Here is a 13,937-nt window from a genome sequence, read left to right on the forward strand (position 1 = left end):
AGTCTGGATCGCTTGCTGCAATTTGTGCTATGAGGCGTCTCATCTCGGGAGCACAAGCTGGATTCAGGACTCCTCCTTCAACGACATAGTACACGCTCGTAAAGAGGCAAGAGTTGTCTGCTGGGACCACAGTTCTGGTAAGCACAGGCAAAGAAGTTTCCCTGACATAACTAGGAGCACCACGTTTTGTAAATGTAGGTGAAGTTCTAGGCCTGGTTTGGTCTTCTTCAACGATCAGCATATCACCTGTTAAGAAATACAAAAACAGGGACCAGCAGTTAGCGTAATGGCTATGTCGCTGAATTCCCATGTAGTCGACCGCGGTTTGAGTCCTGGGCCCAGAGGCTTAAACTCACACCGAGTGCGTGTGCCTGCGTGCTCTAGATCCTGAGAGGAGAATGGAGGAGGAGGGATTGCGGCATGGCCATCCTCCCTGGGGGGTGATTTCTTGCCTTCTATCTTTCTGTCTCTGTCTTTCTGGCAAGTGCATGCGCCCTATAGCAAAAACCTCTCCCAATAAAAGAAAAGAAATACAAAAACAAATCTAGAACTGCAGAGAAATTACAGATGAAATCTGGCTGTTTACTAACCAAATTTGTAAATTACAAAGAGGAGTTAAAGCACAGACTGGGATTACTAAGGAGAACACAGCCTTGGAATCAAGTGATCAGTAACACTTTTGTTCATTGAATCTTCCTAAAGATGAAAACAGAACAAAGAACAAAACATTTCAGGACAGTATTCCAATTTAGATAAGGGGTCTGGAAGCACAGACCTTTACAGTCACTTAAAAAATCTTCCAGAAGGTGTTCACCCTAGACAGGGCCACTAGGGGGTTCTCCTGGTCCAGAAACTTAACATATTCACCCTGTTTAGCTTTTACAGGGTCCTGGATCCCACCGAACACCTTTAATCACAGACGTTGGGGTTCAAGTTTTCATTCTGGACAGAAATAGCTGCTGTTGATTAGAACTTGAAAGAGCTTTTAACGGAGGTTTAAAATTTAACTCTAAAATAAATATACTTGCTAAACTTAGTATATATGAGGGCGACTGCAACAACCAGGGAGGAAAAGTATCCTGCATCCTTCAGACAGGCTTATCAAAGACACGAGGGAAAAAAGCCATCAAGACAGAGAAAATAGGTCCCACTTTCCACACGTCTGCGGATGCAGAGGGCAAACAGTACGAGTAAGATACTTTCGAAGCAGGCAAGAAGGCAGACTAGAGGAGGCTTTGGGCTTCGCTCTCACCCGTGTGTCACAACCTGACACATGGCCTGCGCCAGAGTTCCGTTCCCGGATCGACCTTTACCCTGGTCTCCAAAGCCGCCAGCGGTCCCACAGCCCCTCGCCTGGCCTCTCCTCTCTTGCCCCTCTCCATCCTCCCGGAACTTCCAGGGCCCAGCCCCGATCCCCTTACCTGATTGGATGGGCAAGTCCCCCAGAACGGTATCCCCGTTGCTGAGATCCAGGCACTCAGGCGGGAATCCGACGAGGATTCGCTGACCGCTGGGGGCGATCCCGGTGATGGCGGCAATTTGGCCCTGGAGTTCCCGCACCCTGGTCCGGCTGGACAGCCCCTGCAAAACATGGGTGCCATCCTTGGCCTTGCAGCGGAGCCGCCACATCGTGTCGGTGCGGCCGCCCGCAGGCCAGTCACCTGCGGGGCCAGCTTTGGTCCCGGCAGCAGGATGGGAAACGCCGCCGGGACAACCGGCCACCGGGTGGACTCCAAAATGGCCACCCTTTGCGGAGCCAAACATCGCGAGAAGTTGCTGGTGGTTTTAGTTCTCGCGACACTTGGGTTCACCTTCTGCTTTGGCACTTTACTATGCGCGAACTCCCTTAAAGAGACAAGGAGTATTTCTCCCACCCCAGGAGCCAAAGCATGAAGACTCGCCCGCAGTCCTCAAGCACAACTGGTCTTGCTACCTGTCGAGCGAGTGAGGCGCCCTCCGCGTCGGTAGCATATATGCTTAAGGAAGAGGGCGGAGAAGGAGTTCCTGAATCAAGTAGAGTGGAATGTATCCATCCTGGCACTTAACTGAGGTCGGAAATAATTAAATTGGGGCCTTCAAACTACACCCGGAGAAGCGTAATCATAGTTCAGAACGCAACCGTATGCCAAGAATGGCCACTGAGTCAAAGAGCCTGTCAGAAACAATCAGATCCTCGTGACTGGGATCATGGCTGCCCAAACATTGACTCACTGGGGTTAAAGGGGGCCGGACGGACGACTGGCCTTTCCACCTGTGAGGCTGTACTTTGAAAACGCCCATTTGCCACTTCAGAAAGCGTAGTATAGGTCAGCATCTGGGCCTAGGGCAACTGCCTAGTTTGGGAGGTGGCAATACAAGGAGGAATGAAGAGGACTAATGCGTGTCATCCAGATTCCAGTTCAGCTTCTGGGCACACAAATAAGAGGCTCCATTCCTGCCTTTATAACAAGTACTGATTGTAGCCAGGAGAGAGTATGGGGTCTCAGAGGCACGTACCTACTGCATGTCACAGCGATGTGATAATGCTAAGTGATGTGACCGTTTTCATCTTCAACCCTGTGTGCCTAGAACCCAGGACTGTGCCTAGGATCTAAACAAAAAGCGTTGGAGAAATAGTTGCTTAACTGGATAAATACCGTTGTATAAGCACAGAGAGGCCAACTATACTTGCTGGGAGTTGTAAAAAACTTTAAAGAGAAGGTAACTATTTAAACTATTTTGACGATGGAATTTAATTCCCAGGTGAAGAAGAAAGACAGCATTCCTGAAGTTATTGCTCTTTTCCTAAAAATGCATACTCATCGTTCTTTATCCATTTTGGATCCAGAGCAGCAAATTTGACCTGGCCTAGAGTGGGTTTATCAACAGAATCATGCATTAAGAGACTGCTGGGGCCACTATGAAAAGTGTAGTTCACTTGGAATGTGCAAACTCACCTCTGTTGTAAATGTCTTCATGTCTGAATAAATTATATAGAACCTTTGCATCTTTTCACACCTTTGATGACTCAGTTTTCCGATGACGCAATTTTCTTCCTTGGTTCTTGAAGATGACCATAACAGATGATATATGCCTGTGGGTGGGGGTAAAAGGGAAGGTGGTTAGAGTCCCCTCAAGTATGTGGACGAGTCCAGGGGTATCTCCTGGTTCAGCAATGGTATTAATAGTTGATTTTCTTAGGTCACAGTGTGTGACCCATGGGAAGGATATGCAGACACCCTAGGGTGTATTCATGAGCTCAGGAACAGTACTGTGGTGGCTTACTCTAGCAAAGCACCTTTTAACAGGATCTAACAGTGTCCCTCTGGGATTCAGAAAGTAAAGCGTTAATCTTGGCAACTTTTTTCGGTCACTGTAAAGTCACACCCTACTTTCTAGACGCCTGCTTCCGTAGTCCACTCTCGCGAGACTCTACCAGTTACCAAGCAACGATGCAACCAACCTCCACGGTGCTGGGAAACTTGGGAGCGTGCGCTCTTTCTCCTTCACTGTTCCATCCCTCCGCCTCTAGCGTCAGCGTTTCCGACCTGAGCCCCGCCTCCTGGGCCCCGCAGGCACGGGATTGGTCTCCGATTCTCTCCAGGTGAGGGCCGACGCGCGGGTGGGCGGGTCCAGGCAGCGGCACGTGATTTGCAAGGACTGAATTACCGGTCTCCGGACACGATCTGGTGGCTGCGAGCTACCACTTTCGCGGGAAGCACCCGGGCTACTGCCGGGAGGGATCTTAGGAGAGATCGTAGGGTGAGCGACTGCTGCGTAGCGCCTGGAAGGGTCGGGGCGGGTGGAATAAGAGGGGCTGCGTGCGCCCAGATGAAGTGCGGGGCGTTGGTGCCTCGCCCTTTCAGAAGCGCCAGCCCCCGGGCATTGCCTGGAGCGCAGACGTTCAGAGACCCGGGACTGCAGCTTGTCTTTGGGTTGGAGGTTTTGTGTTGTCACAAGAGGCGCGAGGTCCTTGCAGTAATAAGTCCTGGCGTCCTCACGAGCCCCTCTGGGTGTACAGGTCTGAAGAGTGAGCTCGGGACTTTACCACCTCAGTTTGAATCAGCACTTAACGTCTTGTTCTGCAGGTGACCTTGGGGAAATAGTTCGCCACCTCTGAGCCTCAGTGTTCTTCAGACTGAGTTCCAGCGCATAGGTGGGGAGAGTGTGGGGTAGGCTTAATGAGAACGCCGGAAGAGAAATGGTGACGCGCTAGGCATCGCTGTCTCTTGTCCAGTTACAAGTTTCCTAAAGGGAACGTGTTTGTGACGATTCCGCTTACATTTATTTTTCAGGACTGAGTCCTGCAATGGGACTAGAATTTCTTTCTTGTTAATGAACTTATTCTATTCCCTGCCCGCCCCGCCCCCAATTGCTGCCACTACTCTCCCCAGATTTTTTTCTAAGAGCTTTTTGCCTTAGGGCCCCAGCATCACCAGAGAGAGAGAGAGACTGAGACAGTGAGAGGGAAGGTGAGAAATCACCCCCCAGAGGGATGGCCACATGACAATCCTTTCCTCCATCCTCCCAGGGATCTTGGGCGCGCATGCATACATGCCTGGAGTGATTTTCAAGCCACCCAGTCTGGAACTTGAACCACAGGTGGTCATGTGGGAGTCCAGCGATGTAACTGCTACACCACCTGCTGGCCCTTTTCTCCAGATTGTAAAAACTAGAATCTGAGGTCAATGAGAAACGTGGACAAACCATTTAGATCAATTCACCTCAGCTTTTCAATCTACAAAATGGAAAGTAGTAGCAAAACGTGCCTTATTACAGGATTGCTGGAAGGACTGTCAATCATACTTTATATATGTAAACTCCTAAATCAGCAAATAAATGCAGTGTTCTGTGCAACTCTTCTTATCAGTGAGGACATGGAGGGACAAAAAGACTTGTGACTTCTCCAAGGACAGGGAGTTACTACTGGGAGGAAGAGGCTGGACTTGATTGGTGGCCCAGGGTTCTATCACTTACTCCACACTGATCTTCTGCTCTCAGTGTTTTGCAGGTGTTCCCTTCCTTAACATTCCTTTTCTCTCTTCCAGACATCTCCTGGACACCTGCCATGTCTGAGAATTTTGCTTCTTGCTCAGAACCAAACAACAACAGCTATAAAATCAAAGCCTCTAATCCTCGAATGTCGGAGAAGAAATGTTGTGAGTTCGGGAAAGGAGGAGGGACTGCTCCCCCAGGATTTTCTCTTGGGAATGTCGTTGTAATCCTAGATTCTGATTCTTGGTAGGAATGAGAAATAATTCTTTGACAGAGGAAGTTAAAACCTCCAAGGGATAATTTCCTGTCTAAACTGGTAGACTTAATAAAAATCCCTGTCCTTAGGGCTAGGCTGTTGATGCAGTCCTGCCAATTTCTTATTGCTTTCTTTAACTATATTCTGGGGGCATCAGCTTATGCATTATTATATGCACAGAGGAATTAGTTGGGGCTGCTACTGTTATCTATTTTCTTTTGTCTATTGGACTAAGTTTTGGGAAGATACTGTTCACTACAGACATTGCCCATAAGGGCCAGTACTGCCTTGTCCCATCCCTGCAGGCCTCAGGAGAGGACATTTGACATTTGACTTCTCATTGTGCCTCGGCCACCTTGCTTTCTCACAGACTTAGGCTTTGCACTTTGCAAACTGTTTTTTCTGCTGGTTTGTTCATTTGAAAACCAGTTTCACATGAGCATTTCCATGCTGCTCTTTTAAACAAAGATGGTGAGAGGGTGTGCAGGGATATGAAACATCGTCCTTGCCTGCGTGCATCTGCATTCCTAAGCATTATTGCAGGCAACATAGCTTCCCAAAAGATCTGGACTGCTGTTGCCCAGATGTTTCGAGGAACCTCGAGGAATGCTCACGGTTACCCTTGCTTTCCAGATTGCACCTTTCCTTTAGAACCTTGTCAGCCAGTTCTTCTCGCTTCAGGGGTTATATTTATCAGTAGATGGAAACAGCAGACCAGCATGAGACCGGGAATAGCTCATTCCCAGGGCCACAACCTTGAAGTCATGCCCTTGTCAGTTTTATGGTTGTTGATGATCATCTCTCTTTGCCTAGCACCTATGAGTCCTGTTGGACAGAAGCAGCTGGTTTGGATGTGATACTAGGGTTGTCACATCTCTACAGTTAGGGTCTTTTCTCTGCTGGGACAGGAAGCCTAGTGCCAGGGACAAATTAGCCCATGAGAGGTAACCAGTGGAGCGTAATGACTGAGTGTGGCCTCTGGAGTCAGACTGCTTGGGTTTGAATCCTTTACTCCTTTCTATCTGTGTGCCTTCGAACAAGCTATTTATCCTCTCCATGCCTCAGCTTACTCCTGTTTAAAGTGGGGGTACCAGTAGTACCTCCCCTAGTAGTGATGTGATGATTAAATGCATGGATATTGAAGAGTGTTGGACACATAGCTAGGTGTGTGGTTTTTCACAGGGGACTCTATCTGCTTGCTGTTTTTATTCCTGAAATGAATTGAATTACACTCAAATACTGTGCTGGGAGTTCACTATTTGAAAGAGCCCTGTGATGAAGTATTTTTTTCAGTTAAGTATGGCTTCTCCTCTTGTTTGACAATATTTTAACCCATATTGGGGGATCTGGGGTACACTCCTGTTACTAGTACACTAGGCCCAAGAGAGAGCGCAGAGCTGGGTTGGGACAGTTGATACCCGCGAGAGTCCGTGACTGCACGGTGCTCCCATTGGTAGACCTAGCTCTGCTTCGTCCTGCACTAGGACTCTGTCCTACCTACCTTCTCAACTCTTCTCTGATCATTTTTTTTTTTTGCCTTGAAGCCTTTTGATCAGTCAAGGAAGCAATAATTCCCAATCTCTTTCCTGTCTTTTACTCTAATTCCTGCTCTGAGTTCTAATTTCTCCCTTTCAGTCTCTACCTTCTTTAAATGTCTTTTTCTCTCCCAGCAGAGGCCTCTGGGAGATGTGCTAAAGCCACCGTTATTCATTTGTCTCATTCTCTTCTCATCACATGGTTGGAGTGTGAGGCGGTTGCAGCCACAGTCAAAGGAGAAATACAGTTATGGGAATGTGTGTTAGTTTGTAAGGGGACTTGAAAAAGTTCATGGAAAAATGGAATTCAAATATGAGTTTATTTTGGTGCAGAATTTTTTTTTAATTCATGCATAGTTTTTCCATGATACGTGTTTTCATGAATTTTTGGAAGGTCCTTCATATTTCCTTTTTCCCTCTGTCTGCCTGTACTTTGGAACTGGCTCCCCTGATGGCTTAGTGTTTACACCAGCAGTTGCTGTATTAATAGCTCAACTGTTATCCCCTGGCTGCTAATTACACCTGTGTGGCTAAACTTTGACTCTAGGAAGTGACCAGGCTTGAGGACTTCAGAGCTAAAGAATGACTGGAGGGAGTCTGCAGCCTCCCAAGGCTCATTACTGGAACTTTGACTACTACAGAGCTGGGGTGACTTCGGGGGGCTGGCCGAGGTGCTCCTAAGGTGCTCCGTTGGCTGGTTTCAGAGCTCTGTGAAAGCAGGAATTAGGGGAGGGAGGTCTGCATGCTTTTTTAAAACTTTTTTTTAAAATTTTTGTTATTTTGAGTAGATCTGGAGTAGACATTCCCATATGTTCCCTTCCCTAAATACCAAAGCAAAACTTGTTCATGAAGAATTCAAGAAATGCAAAAAGAAAGAAAGTAAAAACAACAAATAAACAAACAAATCCCAAAACAAAACTGAAAATACCTCTCACGGGGTCAGCAGGTGGTTTGGTGGTTAAGGTGCTGGATTTCCACATGGCCAACTACCTTTCGGGTCCCCGACCAGGTGGTTTAAAAAAACCACTCTGGGCATGTGTGTACCTGTGTCCAAAATCCTAAGAGGAGAATGCAGGAGAGAGGATTACACACCCCCCTGAGCCAGTGAACTCACACACACTTTCGCAAAAACCTGGAGAAAAAAAAAAAAAAAGCCTCACAATCGCTAAAGTCTTTGATAAAGTTAGGTCTTTTAGAAATCTTATTTTTATCTGGTTAATGAAAATGGAATCTGTTCTGCTGCCAGTTCCTTGTATGTTTACAGAACTGTTTTAGATCTCTTTCCTGCTGAAAAAGAGTCCAGACTTCCCTACTTCTGCTTTGCATGGATATTATAATTTTCTAATTTTCCACTGGTGGATATTTGAATTGTTTCCAGTTTGCCACCATCATGAAGAATGCTGCAATACGCATCCTTATACATATACCTCTGCACACTTGTGCCAGCAAACTTCCACAGAAATTAAGGAGAAAAGGTAGACCCCTTGGTAGTGCTGCCCAGTGTTACTAATTTGTTCTGCTAAGAAGTTCTTTGGGGACCAGCAGTTGGCATAATGGCTATGTCACTGGACTCCCATGTAGTCGACCGCAGTTTGAGTCCTGGACCAGGTGGCTTAAATTCTCACCGGGTGTGTGTGCATGCGTGCCCAAGATCCTGAGAGGAGAATGGAGGAGAAGGGACTAAAGTGTGGCCATCCCCCCTGGGGGTTGATTTCTTGCTTTCTGTCTCTCTGTCTTTCTGGTGAGCGCACACATCCTATAGCAAAAACCTCTCCAAAAACAAACAAAAACAAAGGAAGTTCTTTGTTGTGTTTTCAGTATTTCAAGATCCTTGTTGAAAATCGGACATTATTAACTAGCGCTTCCCTGGATAACTAGAACATCAGCTTTCTTAGTGTACGGTTGTAGTTATATGAACTTGGCTTTTTTATGACTGTCAGTCAAACAGCAAGAGTTAACTGGTAGCTTTAGCTACCAATTTCCGATGGATGAAAATAAGGTAACACTAATAAAACATGCATTGTGGGCAGCATTTTAAAATATCTGGCCTATGTAGAACAAATAATGGAAGAGACCTTGGTCATGAAAAGGCCTGAAGTCATTGTTCTCTGAGGCTCTCCTTCAAGGGTAGGACAGAGCGTGGTTGTGTTTACCATGGGGGTTCCTTTGTCAGGGGCTGACATGAGGAACGACAGCCAGCAGCTGGGACTGAATGGCCAGTCCTGACACCAGGAGCCTCTCGGAGCCCTGACCTTGACTTTCTCCTGGGAGACCATGGAAAAGCTCTTACATTTTCTGCGCTTGAGTCTGTCCCTCTGTGTGAAGGAAGTTAGCAAGTCCCTGTCTCATCCAAGCTCATGAGAAAGGAAAATGAATTCAAGATTGAGAAAATGAGTCAAAACTTGTGTAAAGAAGGTAGAAGGGAATTTCAGGACTGAAGCAGCTTGCCATTGCATCTCCTGCTGTCTCTGAAACTGATCAGTGTGGACTCTCCACCATTCAAATAAAGGTGATGATGATAGTGGTGACAGCGATGCTGGTGGTAGTACAGACTGTTTTAGTTTTGCCAGTGTGGCAATTTGAGATAGGAAGTGTGGTTTAGTCTTGTGCTCCAGGAAATGAGAAGCCCTGGTTGCAGTAGGTGTGTGTGGGTGCATTCTGGGCAGAGAGGTAGGAGGTGTGGGGCTGGAGGTCACTCTGCAGAGTCCCTAATGGCTGGTGTTTTCTTTCATTCTTAGCGTTTTCTGTCCATTTCGGTAAACACAGAGCAGCTGGTTCCCTGGCTGCCTTCAGAGCAGCTTCCAAGTGTCAGTCCAATGTAAACTTTAGGGAGGGTAACAGGACCTTTGGGGGAAGTGCCTAATAGGCTGGAAAGTGTGGACAAAGCGAGTAAGAAGTGCAGGTAATGAGCCAAACCGTGGGGGATTCAGTAGTGTGCGGTGCTGAGCCGAGCTGGAGAAAGTGAGGACTCAGGGGATTTTGCTACTTACACTTGAGGCAGCTGATCCCATGCAGAATATGTTTGCCTGTTCGGGGTCAGTGATGAGGGATTAATGCCAGCTGAGGCTACGGGGTGCCATTTGCTTACCTTTGAGCTCCCTATTTAGACAGGATGCAAATCACTGTGACGCTCCATTACCTGCCTTGGAGCGGCTCCTGTCCAGATTGAGGACTTTTCCATGGACACAGTTGGTAAAGGACTGAAAGCTGAGCCTTCTGGCCCTGAATGTGGGCACCTACCCCTCCTTCACCACTAGGGCCACTTGTTTTCTTCCAAATAAGTCTTGCTAAACACCCCTAGGAAACTCTCTTCCTTCCGAGGTTGGCCTTGTACCTGGGCCCCTCTGTCCACTTCTCCATTGAGATCTTTTTACATTTCTTTCTTAAGAGATGAATGATGAATTTCCCATCCAATGCCTCCATTTCACTGAATTGTTTCTTAGTCTTCTGGGGTCACTTTGTCACAGGATGGAGAAGCAGCACCTTCTAAAAAGTAGTCCTGGGCCGTGGAAAATGAAGATATTTCTTTCCCTTTCCCATCACTGTGCAGGGCCTTCCCATACCTGAGCCAGCAGAGCCTGAGTCCACCCAGAGGACCTCCTGAAGACCCTTTGGGTCAGCCCAGAAAAGTGGCTGGCAGTGGTACAGCTCCCTCCCCTGCCTCTTCTATGTGTAGGGAGGACCAGACCCTGTGAGCAAGCTGGAGAGGAGTTTCTTTATGGAGAAAAACTACCGAGAAAGCACAAGGTCTGGAATCTAGCCCTGGCTGTACTCTTGAAATGTGTCCTTAGGCAAGTGAGTTGACCTCTGAGCAACTAGTCCCCAGGTCCAGTGAGTCTCGCCTCTGTAAATGAGCATTCCTGAGATAGCTGGTTTACTACGGAAGGGTAGACCAAGGAGGGTTCCTACTTCTGAGTTGTTTTGTTTATTTATTCCTTCCACGAATGAGAGAGACAGGGGCAGCACCCCTAGCAGAGTCTGGAGGTTGCAATCTACTTCCCGCCTAGCCAGCCCCAGATCACCAACACACGCTCTCAGCATACCCAGCATACCTCCCAGGCACAAACCCGGACACTTCCCGTGCCGGTCAGCCTCACAGAGTGTTATCCTTTATCTCTGCACTTCCATCCCACCCTGTTTTATACGGGCCTTTGAGGCAGGCTGGCCCTGATGGCCTTGTGGGCTAGTTCTATCATGAAGCTTCCCTGAGGTCGATGCAGACAGAACTTGTGTCAAGTAGCCTTTGCTCCTGGATCTCACTGTATTTAAGGAGGAACTCGTAATCTTGAGTGCAAAGGCCAAAACACTTGAGGTAAGATTCTCTTTTCAGGGCCAAGCTAACTCTTAGCCATGGTTCTGAAGGGACGGGTTGGAGCCTCAGGGTGGAATCTCTGTTGGAGCCATTACAGGAGCCAGCTCAGTTCTGCACCAGTAGGATCTACAGGCACAAGACCTTCCTTCCCAGTTGTACCGTTGTCATGTCATTGGGCAGTCTCACATTAAGGAAGGTGCCATGGTTACTTTAGTTCTAATCCTGGCCGCTTACCCTACCCCTGACTCCCTTCCACTTTGGGTGCCTCTGTGAGGACATCATTCATATTGGAAAGACATGTCTTGGTTTGGAAACTTTCTGGAAGACTACATGACCCTTTAACTATTAATATTTCAGGAGGGTCTGTCCAATATGTCCTTATTTTTCTTCTTACTCTTTCTGGACTTTTGCCCAGGCCCCTAGACATTTAGTTGTATTTCTTTTCTTTCCTGCAGCGTGGGCCTCCTACATGACCAACTCCCCAACTCTCATTGTTATGATTGGTTTGCCAGCCCGTGGTAAAACCTACGTGTCCAAGAAACTAACTCGCTACCTCAACTGGATAGGGGTGCCCACCAAAGGTAGGTGCAGGTCATTTCTTGAACATGGAATGATTGGTTCTTGAACCCCTCAGGCCCCTGGGAGGCTTGGAGGCTTATTCTCCCTTGTATCAAGGTGATAGGCTACTTCTGGCTGGAACAGTGGTTGCCTCTTGATTTTCTGGATTTGTTCTCTGACTCTGCACTGTCTTCTTCTGGCCTGGGCAACTAGCCTAGTGTTGGGGGTGGCTTTGATAGGACCGGCAGACTATGTAATGGTAATGTCGCTGGACTCTCACATTATTGACCACAGTTCAAATCCCAGACCTGGCAGCTTGAAACTCTGGCTGGGTACTTGTGTATGCATGTCCAAAATCCTGAGAAGAGAGTGGAGGAGAAGGAATTGCAGCTTGGCCTTCCCCCCAGGGAGTGATTTCTTGCTGTCTGTCTTCATGTCTCTCGCTGTCTCTCCGGCAAGCATATGTGCCCTATAGCAAAAATCTCTCTGGAAAAAAAAAAAAAAAGAAGAAGAATTGAATGCATATAGGCCATTGTGTTTCTAAAGCCCTGGCACATGTGTCCTCCTGTCTAGTCCTCACAGTAGCCCTGTGAAATAGGCAAATGTGGCTGAGAAAACTTACTCACCGAGACAGCTGCAGACTCAAGTCAGCTCTAACAACTCAAGATTTGGACCCAACTCTTGCAACTCTGAAGCTAGTATCCAATATACCGTGTCCCCAATATATCATGGTGCTTTTCATCCCCTTGGCCACTCCGACATTGGGCCAAGAAGTCCCCTTTGGTGGGGCCATCATACCATTTGGCTACTGAAGGATTTGGGTGTCTCCTGCAGTGTTTAATCTTGGGGTGTACCGACGTGAAGCTGTCAAGTCCTACAAGTCCTATGACTTCTTTCGGCATGACAACGAGGAGGCCATGAAAATCCGCAGGTGAGTCTTTAAGGTTTAACCCCAAGTCAACTCCTTTTTGGCTGTCATGAGACTGGAAGGGACTGGTATTTGTTTTCCTCAGTAAATAGTCTGTCGGGCTTTTAAGTGGAAGTTATCTGATGAGCAAGTGAGCTTGGGCTGTAGGTAGGACAGACTCGGGGAGACGCTAGTGTGTTTGTAGGCTCAGTGGAGAAGAGATTCGATATCAGCATTAGGGCATGGAGAGGAGGAAGATGAAAGATGTCATAAAGACCTCAGGCGGAAAGTTCTAATCAGGGGAAAATCTTGTATGTGTGTGTGTGTGTGCATGTGTGTATATGTGTGTGCATGCGAGTATGTGTGTGTACACATGTGCGCATATATGTGGATGCGTGTGCACACACACGGATGCATGTGCATGTGTGTGTGTGGAGTGTTTTAGACAGGGTCTCTCCGTGTCACGATCCTCCTGTCTCAGCCTCCCGAGTAGTTCAGACTGCAGACCCATGCCACGGCCAGGTTTTTAGGGTGGGTGAGGAGTCAAACCTCGGCCTTTGCTGTGGCCTCAGCCTGCCAAATGGCAGCATCCAGCGCGTGATACTATGGTGGGGTCACAGGGAGAATTCTGCCTGGGGGAAACTAAGGGGAAGTGATGTGACCCCTGCTGCCCCCAGCTGTCTGTGTCTCTGCCTCTGCTTGAGATCAGCCAGCCCGTGCTGACTTTCTCTGCTCTCACGCAGACGGTGTGCACTGGTGGCGCTGCAAGACGTGAAGGCATATCTCAGTGAAGAGAACGGGCAGATCGCGGTGAGCATTTCCCTCATCACCCCCACCCTCAGTCACCAGCTCTTCAGCCCTATCCTGGTGGGTTCCATCACACTGTCCCCACTCATTTACCTTGTGTGCTTTTTCCCCAGGTGTTTGATGCCACCAACACCACCCGGGAGAGGAGGGACATGATTTTGAACTTTGCCAAGCAGAATTCCTATAAGGTAGGATCTGACTCCATGCTGGAGGAAGAGAGGTCGAGCATGGATCTGCTTGGCTCTGGTGGGGGAGGACAGAACTCACTATCTGATTCACGTCTCTTAGGGTATATACCCAGTCCTTCAAGGTTTTCTTGCAGGTCCTTTCTCAGACCTGTGTGTTTGAGGCCTGGGGGATGTGGTAAGAGCCATTTTTAAAAGAGGAGGTCTTGAAGGCTACTTTAATGACAAAATCTTGGGAGAGGGGTGACTAGATGGGAGGTAGCCTGGTGTTTTTGACTCGTTTGTCCCTGCCTTCTTCCATGGCCAGGTCTTCTTTGTGGAATCTGTCTGTGATGATCCCGATGTCATTGCTGCCAATATCCTGGTGGGTGACCCCTGCCCCTACATGTCACGCCCTTTTCAC

At 47.9% G+C, this 13,937-nt stretch overlaps 2 protein-coding genes across 16 annotated transcripts in view; one reads left to right on the forward strand and one right to left on the reverse strand.

The window, feature by feature from the left end:
- The window catches only part of YOD1 (YOD1 deubiquitinase), a gene marked incomplete in the record, with an annotated part of 3,610 nt that extends 1,407 nt beyond the window's left edge, over positions 1-2,203 (reverse strand). The window contains 2 exon segments of the mRNA XM_014591859.2: positions 19-246; positions 1,422-2,203. Coding sequence (XP_014447345.1) covers positions 19-246; positions 1,422-1,764 — 571 coding nt within the window.
- PFKFB2 (6-phosphofructo-2-kinase/fructose-2,6-biphosphatase 2) overlaps positions 67-13,937 on the forward strand; it is a 33,287-nt gene continuing 19,416 nt past the window's right edge. For 9 of the 15 annotated variants that reach the window (XR_003551202.1, XR_003551200.1, XR_003551201.1 and 6 more), the window contains exons 1-7: positions 3,615-3,741; positions 5,028-5,138; positions 11,533-11,658; positions 12,470-12,566; positions 13,286-13,352; positions 13,463-13,537; positions 13,842-13,898. Coding sequence is in view for 12 of the 15 variants with exons in the window: in XM_027776088.1 (XP_027631889.1) it covers positions 5,048-5,138; positions 11,533-11,658; positions 12,470-12,566; positions 13,286-13,352; positions 13,463-13,537; positions 13,842-13,898 (513 nt within the window). In the remaining 3 variants the exon portion in view is untranslated. Of the gene's footprint in view, positions 138-3,452; positions 3,584-3,614; positions 3,742-3,976; positions 4,068-4,112; positions 4,136-5,027; positions 5,139-11,532; positions 11,659-12,469; positions 12,567-13,285; positions 13,353-13,462; positions 13,538-13,841; positions 13,899-13,937 lie in introns of those variants that run through there. The other 6 variants (XM_027776085.1, XM_027776087.1, XM_027776083.1 and 3 more) reach the window with 5 other exon arrangements.

This window comes from Tupaia chinensis, unplaced genomic scaffold (genome assembly GCF_000334495.1).
Source record: "Tupaia chinensis unplaced genomic scaffold, TupChi_1.0 Scaffold000627_1, whole genome shotgun sequence".
NCBI lineage: Eukaryota > Metazoa > Chordata > Mammalia > Scandentia > Tupaiidae > Tupaia > Tupaia belangeri.